General features: G+C 36.4%; 1 protein-coding gene across 1 annotated transcript in view; it reads left to right on the top strand.

Moving 5' to 3' along the window:
- The first annotated feature begins 1,007 nt into the window (after window positions 1-1,007).
- LOC103917744 (zinc finger protein 407-like) overlaps window positions 1,008-9,459 on the top strand; it is a 215,797-nt gene continuing 207,345 nt past the window's right edge. Inside the window, exons 1-2 of the mRNA XM_009324934.1 lie at window positions 1,008-1,012; window positions 2,959-3,033. Coding sequence (XP_009323209.1) covers window positions 2,972-3,033 — 62 coding nt within the window. The 5' untranslated portion in view covers window positions 1,008-1,012; window positions 2,959-2,971. The remainder of the gene's footprint in view (window positions 1,013-2,958; window positions 3,034-9,459) is intronic.

Consider the following 9,459-nt stretch of genomic DNA (forward strand, 5'->3'; position numbering starts at 1 on the left):
GCCTAGTTTGCATGTATTAGAAACGGTAGAGTATGGCAATTACGGGTTTTTCCTATTCTCTTTTGATATGTTTCTGAAACCAGCATGTTCTAGCATTTGAACATTTCTATTTCCGCTAGAATTAAAAAATAAGAAATGAGAAATTCAGCAAAGCCTGAATTGGTGCTTACTGCAGCTGACAAAGATTCTCTTTGATTTGAAGATATATTGGGGCAACCTATCTTGAAAGCATTCACTCCTTGAGTCCTTACTGGTGCCAGCCAGACTTCCCTTAAGATTCATTTGAAAAGACTAAGGCTAAGTCATGTCTATCTATTCAGTTCTGGCAGTATCTTAGAAATAACTGATTTATGTCAGCAGAGGTAAGTTGTTGGCATAGATAAAACCAATATTTTTTGACTACTAAAACAGTAATTGCGTAGAAACCCAGAGTTAACACTTTTTGTGTTTGTTTTGTAAAGCCAGCAACCACCACTTCCACCTCTCTTAAAATCACCTGCGCTATTTGATAATCATACACAAATAGTTCCTGCACCTGTCATTTTTTTTCAGGTTGTCCTCAAACTCAGCATCCAAACCAAGATGTGTAGACTCTGCCTCAATTCTAAAGAAAAAAAATCTTTTGTTTCAATAAGGGCTGTCTCTGGTAATATTTTTTTTTGTCTTGTTCTCAATTTCTTATGAAAATATCAACTTTGCTTTTATTTTTAAGACCTGATTCTGTAAGGCGGGGAGCTGTTCCTGAGCTATGCTGAGCACTCCAGGCTTGCACGGAGGCATTCTGCACTCCTCAGGTCTTAAGTCTTCAAGCCTTGCATTAAAAGCTTAAAATGTTAGTAGGCGCTGAGACGCTTACTGAGTCAGTCTTCATTTTATTTGTGCTGTGTAGCAGCAGCAAAATGGTTACTCAGAACCTAGATACAACAGAGAGGAGGCAGCTAATGTGAGATTAATTGCTTCACATTATTAACAAGGCCTTTGTCTTTGATTTTGCGGAAAGGCATGTCTGTGTGTACCCCCTGCAGTTGTGTGGTATAAGAAATGTTCAGCTTTTGTTTGGAAGCTTCAAGTACACAGGCTCAGAAGGAAAAAAAAAACAACTTCCCTACAAATACTGTGTAGCTGGTTGGGATCTTTATATTCCATGTAAATAGCAAAGTATACCTTTAGAATTTCGATTGCACATTGCCCTTTCACAGTAATATCTTTGGTTTTATTTTTCTTTTAGAGAAGGGGTAGAATGGAGGTTTGTAACAGGAAATACAAGTGTTACTAAATTAAAATCTCTTTGGTACCTTTCACGGCTGTGTGGAAGTGTTTAGTATTTCTGCTGAAAAGCAAGGACAGTATGTTTTGAATGCCTTGTGCTGTTATTAGAACGCATTTTTTTTATTTTTTTACAATTATTTTCCCGATGTACAGTAATTCTGATGACACTTGCATAGTAATGATGGTAACAGTGTGATAGATTATTCACAGTTGTAATGATTATGGTGCCATACTTCTAAATTGTGTAAGGAAAAGTATTTAAGAATTTTTTTTTAATGGCTTTTTGTAAAAAAAAAAATAAGGAAATGGCTATCCTTTAAATAAGACAGAATTATATTCTTACACCTTAAGGGATGCACAAGAGAGATTCTCTGTAATAGTGTGAAAGTGCCCACAGTAGATCAGACATGGAGAAGCTACATTAACATATTTGTAAAGGAAAAGTACTGTCTCTTGGCTTTTGTGGCTCTTATACCCCATAGTGCTAGTGTTTTACAGTCCTTCCATTGTCCATTACTGCAAACACGTCCAGATGAATTCAGCGTTTAATGTTAAAAATCTTATAACATGCCAGTTTGATTTGTAGCCCTTCATATCATGGAATGCTAATTAAAATCATATTTTTGCATATGTCATGCCTTTCATGTACATATGCAAATAGAGTCTATTGCCTTTCAGCTATTAGTAATTAACTTTATGAAGGACAGCTGTAATACATAATTAACAAAAATGTTTGCAAGCCCTTTTCACACTGAAAGTTGCAGCAGTAAAATTTTTGCTTATCGAGAGAACCATTTTAGTTTGAAGCTTCAGTGTGATATCTAAATTGTTTGAAGCAGTCACATGACATAATTAAATTGATGTTATGGTCTTATCAGCAGAAGAATGGTACTTGATAGGCTCCTATCTGTTTCATTATGTCTGTCACCAAAATTAAAGTAAATTATCTGTGTTGTGTTTGGTAGAAACATAATGCCAGGTAGTATATATTTTGCTGTTGATGCTTTGAACAATGTCTTGCCAGTTTGAACAATATTCCTCTCAAAGTGTATTCATGAACATGTGCTTCACCTTTGCCATCCTTTTTTTCACAAAGCTATAAAATAAGCTATTTTATAGCTAAGGCTATTAATTTGTTTCCATGTATATCTCTTTAAATAATTAATACAATGAAGTTTGACCAGACATTAGCAGTGATTAAAGCATCTCATCTTGCTGTATTTTTGTGTTACTCATTCAAAACAATGGAATGACTTGTATGAAGAAGGGTTGCAGGATGGGCCCATTAGGCTTAAATAAATTCAAAGGTGTAACTAAAACTCTATTAGTTTATAACATGAGAAAACGTTAGTTAGGTAAAATAGACTATATTATCAGTATATTGTATAAGATGTTCTAATTTGCAAAGGGAAGCAGAAACAGGTTTTCCATTCTTTGATCAGCAATGTATGGTTGTGATTACTTATTTGTTAGAAAAATAGCCAAATGACTGCAATCTGAAGAAAACCTGTCGTTACAGAATGGACTCCCAGATTTAAATCGTAGCCTAGCAGGGGTTTTTAAAAGCCCACCTTTAATGAAATATGTTCAAGTGCATGCTCAAAACAGAAAAATACTGTATTTAAAAACAAAACCAAAAAAGTATTAATAAAAAACCCAATCTTCCTGGCTTTTCTGTTTGTTTGGTAGGGTGGCGTTTGTGATGAAGAAGCATTTGAATACTCATTTACTGGGCAAGCATGGAGTTGGCACACCCAAAGAAAGGTAAACTACTTTAAAATTCTTTCTCATTTTACCTTATATAATATGTGGAGACTTTATCTAGAATATTTAGCTTATCCAGAATGAAGTCACCTGGACTTTTAGCTCAACTCCAACTACAGAGGGAGCTAACATGCTTAAGTGCTCTGCCAGCGTGGTGCTTATGACATGTCTGTGGGTGTCAATAGAAAAATGGCTGTAGAAAGCAATTCTACGTAAAAGGTGCAGTATTTGCACCTTTTGGGGCGTTTTTTTGACAGGTGATATTATTTTCTCAAAATTTCCATAGTTGTAACTGTCCCTCCAAGTACAGAACAAAATCTTATTCTTTTTTTTTTTTTCCCTTGCTGGCCTTGATGCTCATAGCTTTATAAAATGACTTTCCGACATTTATGTTGATCACTGAGGTCAAAGCCACAGAGGAATCAAAAGGAAAGTTTCCTCAGTGTTCTTGGGCAGGAACAGAGATCTGGTGTTTTGACTATTTTTAAAACGAATTAATTTATTTTTCCAATCTGTATACAGTTACTTATTTTCAAACTTTTTTTGCGAGCAGGTTATTTTTTCTGTGGTTTAAAATGTTACTGTGTGTTACAAACTAAATAGCATTGTGTTTGCAAATAAACAGATTTTGCCTCGGATTTATTAGGCACATTGTGGCATAGCTATTGTTATTTCATTGAATTTTTGGGGCAACTAGAAACTGGATGGGTTTTGGATTGCCAAAAGGTCACATATTCTCTTTCGGTCTGGGTAGACGGAGGTATCCTACCTGCAGGGTTCACTGCTGGATGCTTGATACTGTTCCAAGTATTACTGCCTTGTAACTCATTCTTTCAGTGTATGCTTTCATAAATAAAGAGTATTTTCTGGTTTTGATATTAAAGAAGGGGAAAATAAATGATAGGTAGTAGTTGTAGGAGAACACTGCAAAACTCTTTCTGGGTCACGTTGAAGATGCTGGAAATGGTAGTCCATTAGACCCTTTCCTCACAGGTTCATCACACTTAAATCTCACTGAGTGACCCAAGAGTAGAATTTTAAATTAACACACCATATACACCTTATGTTTGACTAAGCACGTATTTAAGTGGTGCTTATATTTTTAATGAGATTTCCTCTACAAAGTGCTTAACCAGAATTTCCCTAACACATGGTTATTTAAAGAGTTCTGAGATATTCTGTTTCATCTAAAATATAGAATGATGCATCGAAACAACAATTACGGTTTCATCAAAGCAGATATCATATTAAAGTTTATGCTGGTTATCTTTTGTCATAGCGCAACAATTACAAAAAATGTTTTGCTCTGGTGGCTTATTTTGTAACTGGAAGCATTCAATACCACTATGTTCTTTTACAAGGGGGTACTTACTGTATAATCATCATAAATACAACATAGAGATAACTTGCGTTACCCTAGTGAATATGTGCGCAATAAAGGATACATACAATAGATTTCCAAATATAGCATCTTAGCCTGAGAGGCATATTTTTAGCGATCATCATCTTGAAATGAATTCCTAAACAAGCAGGATGCTATAATCTGAATCGGTTGTTGCTGGCTTTTGTTTGCGTGTTTCTTCTGAAAGCCTTCTGGCTGTTTCCATTTTCCCCATTTCTTCCCATAGTCCTCAAAGGCTTTCTGGCTGGCTCTCCAGCACGGTGCGGGGGGGGTGCCTGCCACCCCTCCACAAGGTGGCGGGTTCACAGCCCTTGCAGCGCCGGCTGCCCGAGGAGCAGAGAAGCCAGCTCAGGCCTGCAACCTCCCTGCCCCATCCGGTAGCGCAGGCTGTTGCAGCTTTACCCCCAGGCCGGCATAAACAAGTGATATTTGAGTGACTTCATGCTCTCTTCCTTTGAAATTTCTTCATCCATCTTTTGAATATTTCTTATCTACAATACCTTTTTAGCTGGCACTTCAGCTTCATGCAGAGCAGCATCATACAGTAGTGGCAGAGCTACAACAACAATATAATTTTCTAGTAGCAGTCCCTCACTGGTGATGGTGGATGTTTAAGCCACGTGATCTGGTGCAGTAAATACCAAACCACCGTTGCTTTCCTTTCCACCTTTCCCTTCCTATTATGAGAGAGTTTGATGCCATTTAATGGCTTTAAGGAACCAAAGAAATCCTTCTTCGGCATGTTAAACCATCACTTTGGGTATAAACATATCATAAATTAAGTTATGTAGTTTTCTTACCTATTTAAAACATTAATGCCTTGATTATAATTTTGCAAGCTTGCTATTTTTTAATTTCTCTAGGACAATATAATCAGTTTATTCTTTATGTTTTGAATTTGATTCTGCCCTCTGATACATTGCATATTATAGCAAATACTAATAGAAGCTAGCTAAATAGGCTGTGACAATTAAATTAATAATGCATTTTATTTGCAAGTGTTTAGTCTTCATGGTTTGACTGATATATGCAAAGATGGTAATTTATTAAAAGTAAATTCATGTAATTGTACTACAGAATTTGATGGACCAAAAAAAGTTGTCAGCATGACTATCATCAAAAACAGAAAATTGAAATAAGTTCAAAAGGGTGCTTGAAAAAAATAGTTATAACCCATACACCCTGAGAAATTGGTGCCCTTTTAACAAACTTCTCAGAAAGGAATTTCTGGTGACAAACATTGAGATAGTTCTGAGAGGGAGAGAAAAAATACATCTACAATTCAGTAAGCAGTACTGAACTAGTGTGCCTTGCTCTTTCTAGCTTTCCATAACCCGTAATTATTGCTTTTTTTCTATGCACAAAAGGGACGAGTTATGGAGGCTGTGGAAGTGTTTGCATGTGCAGATATAGAAAACAAGTATAATTCATAAGAAGATTGCTGCTAAAACATCTTTTGTTTTGAGTTTTTTCTTCTTTTTTGGAAGACAAAATTGATTTAAGGGGGAAATACTGTGCAGTTGAAAATCACAGAAGTTTAAAAAAATAGCCTTGTAAAATGCCTGCACATCTCGGCCACAAAAAACCCTACTGCCTAGTCCATTATGATCATTACCATTTAATAGCTAACTCAAAAGTGGAATGTTTTAACACCAAAATTCCTCTAAGGTATTTTTTCCTGTTATTGGAAGTGTGATACTGATTTATTGTCAACTTGAATGTGTCTCAAAACTGGCATGTTATCTGCTAAGTCCAAGGCCAGTACATATTTGGTACTTCAGTGTCAGTAATCTTCATGGGACCTATAACTGTATCTTATTGGCGGGATAAATCTTTGGCTACACCTTTATTGTGTCTAGGAGACAATGTGGTTGAGGACAAGGTGAATGCATCAGTATAATGGTGCCAAGTTCTAATTTCTGTTACATCATTATGTTACTTAGGTGTAAATTGTGGCAAAACACAGAACAAACAGAGATGCTCCACTGTTGAGTATAAGATATATACATACACACACATAAAATATGCGCAAGAAAATAAAAATAAAATCACTAAGTCATTCATCAGTGAGACTGAATTTTGCCACTATTAAACACAACTCTGGATTTAGAAATTTTTCATATGAAAAATACATTTAACTATTCTTTAGAGGTTTTTTTTTTCAGGACACCATTAGTACTATACAGTATGCATTTTATAGTATATAAGACTGTTAACTAGAATTCTGATACATCTGTTTAAACTATTTTTTTTTTTATGTTTACCACAGAAAGGGCTTTACTGACAGTTGTTTAATTACCTCATCTTCCTTAGGAATTTTAAATGATGAGTTGCCTCTGAACTAACTTTTTGCATATGAGTAATCTTATTGAGTCAAATAGGATCATTCATATATATATAAAGTTACTTGGAGCACAAACACTTGCTGAACTGGAATCTGTGTTACAAAACATTTTCTGTAAATGTCATTAATAATGTGTTTGGTTTTTGTAAGGTTGTTCTGGCATTTTTTCGTAAGGTTCTGGTGTTTTTTCGTGTGCTTTAAAAATGGATCACTGTTACAGTGCTAGTAACATTATATGAAGATCATATGATTTTCAAACGACCTTAATTGATTGGAAAAGCTGTGTAACTATTTCAACTTGAGAGCAACAGCTATAAGTAAATACCTATTACTATGTAATAGCAGCCTAAATATATTTGAGATGCTTTTTCAAATAATGTTGGAAGATAGTGTACTTCAAAAATGTGTGTATTTTTTACACAATTGCTTTGAAGTAAAAAGAGGAATTTCCAAGGTGCCTGTTGTTCAGTGTGCTTGCCTAAGCCGACGTGAATTTTGGAATATCAAGTGCTACTAACATGTTGTATGAATATGGTAAAATGTACAAGACTGCATGATATGTCATTGGAAGGCATCGTTGAGGTCTGAAAGAAAAGTAGCCAGGAAAAATGAATGGGGGTTTGATGTTCTGTGTACTCTTTAGAAAATGGTTTTGTAATAAATCGTGTTGTCCTGGTATTTCCATTTTGAATGTAAAACTAGAAGTGAATTAAGTCCTTCGGTCCAACCCTGTTCTATTTAATTGAACTGTTAATCCTTCTTTTGAAACATTTTTCTTTGAGTAGAGAAATTTCTGATAGTACCTATTTGATATGCCTGTTTTGTATAATATTACCCCGTACCTGCAAAGTAAAAAGATCCAGTTGATGAAGCAGCACATTTTGGGAAAACGAGTGGCAAAAGTCACAGAGCGATGTGTCATACATACATATAAGTACACAATCATCTTGTAATAACTTACGTTCTGAAAGAAGGAGTTCTCTAAATGACTGTCTCGCTGGAAGATTTCCAGTTAGAGGCGTTGGTAGTACATACGGATACACAGAGGAGAGGCTACCTGTAACCACTGGAGGGTAACGTGCTGGGTCTGGCCATCAAGCCTTGTCATCACCTTTTACTGCTTCTTGCAAATAATTTTGAGCTTTCCAACTGAAACCTAACATTGCTAGTTTAACTGGATGGGAATAAAAAACTTACTTAATTGATTGTTTCCTGCATTTGGCTTAAAAAGGATCTTGGAGAGTTACAGAATCATTCTTTGGAATAGCCCTAAGGAAGGAAATGTAACTTTTCCTTCAAGTATTTACTAGTCAGAAGCTTGTGACGAGAGGAGGGGAGTGGAAAAGACTCAGCGTTTTAGCATTGGTTAGGAGCTACAGTTTTACCCAAGATTTATGTTAAGCTTTCAGTATTTTGGAGGCTTACTTGACCTTCGAAAGCAGTATTTTCCTGGGGAGTTCAGCTCTTGGCTGGTGCTATACTGTTTCAGAGTGTGAGTGTAGGTACAGGCTCTGCAGTCGCTTGCTGCCTGAGTGCTCTTCTTTGTCTGTGGCTGACTCAAGGAGCGCCAGGAAGCCATTAGGGTTACCTGAGCTTCCTCAGGTACAGAAGCAGATGATGTGCGGAAAATTCACAGCTAGCTTTCCTCTTGGCTTGTTGTCTATACACGCATCATATGCGTTTGCTTTGCTACAAAGAAAAGAAATGAGTAGGCAGCCATTTATACTTTTGAAGACTGTTTTCACGAAGACAAGTGATAAGTTCAGCAACTTATCAGAAAGAAAAATAACAACTGAAGGACTATAAAAGAATGAAGTTATTTTACTACTACTCATTATTTGTTCTTCCTATCAAATCCTGGCAATCTTATAGTTTAGTTCAGAAGGAGGGGCAATCTGAAGTAAATTTATTTTAGTTGTCAGGTATAATGTGAGATGTTTTGGAAATTTCTGTAGTTGGCAACAGTCTTCCTGTTGGGAAGGCTTAGCTGCTATGGGTAGAAGATAGAGGGAGCGCCTAATGGGACGCATGCTGCCCACAGTGAGCACCTCTGTGCTAATTTTAAGCGTCGTAACAAGATATAAATGATGATCTTGATCTTGGACTCGATGATCTTGGAGGTCTCTTCCAACCTTAATGATTCTATGATTCTATGATCCTATCTCATTGTATTCATAAACAACCAAGTACTGTCTAGAGCCTAGGTTATTATTTTCATGAGCAAGTGTACGCTAACGTTGTCTGTGGATCTGTGGAAGACAGTATGGGTAGTTGCTGAAAGCTGTAGGTTTTTTTCACCACAGTCTGTTTCCAAGGAAAACACCGTTCGTAGTTGCATGCCATCAGCCAAAAAGTAGTCAGCCGCAAACTGATCCTCCTCTGTTGCAGTCAGCTGAAAGTAAGTTGTTCCAGTCATATGTCCCAGCTTGCTTCTTCCACTGTGTAAGTCAACCGTGCAGGCCGAGAGGGTAAGGATTAGGATGGCAATATATCTCTAAATCCCTTTTTACCTGTGCGGGATTGGAAGGGAGAGACCTGTCCAGGCAGTTATGCAGAGCATGTTACACTACTTGAATTTGTACAGTGTTGTACTTTGTGACATTTATGGATGTAAAATGTTCCGTGTCACGGGTGGTATCATGACTCTTAGCTTTGATCACTCTATAAAATACAACACAAT

This window comes from Pygoscelis adeliae, unplaced genomic scaffold (genome assembly GCF_000699105.1).
Source record: "Pygoscelis adeliae isolate BGI_AS28 unplaced genomic scaffold, ASM69910v1 Scaffold135, whole genome shotgun sequence".
NCBI lineage: Eukaryota > Metazoa > Chordata > Aves > Sphenisciformes > Spheniscidae > Pygoscelis > Pygoscelis adeliae.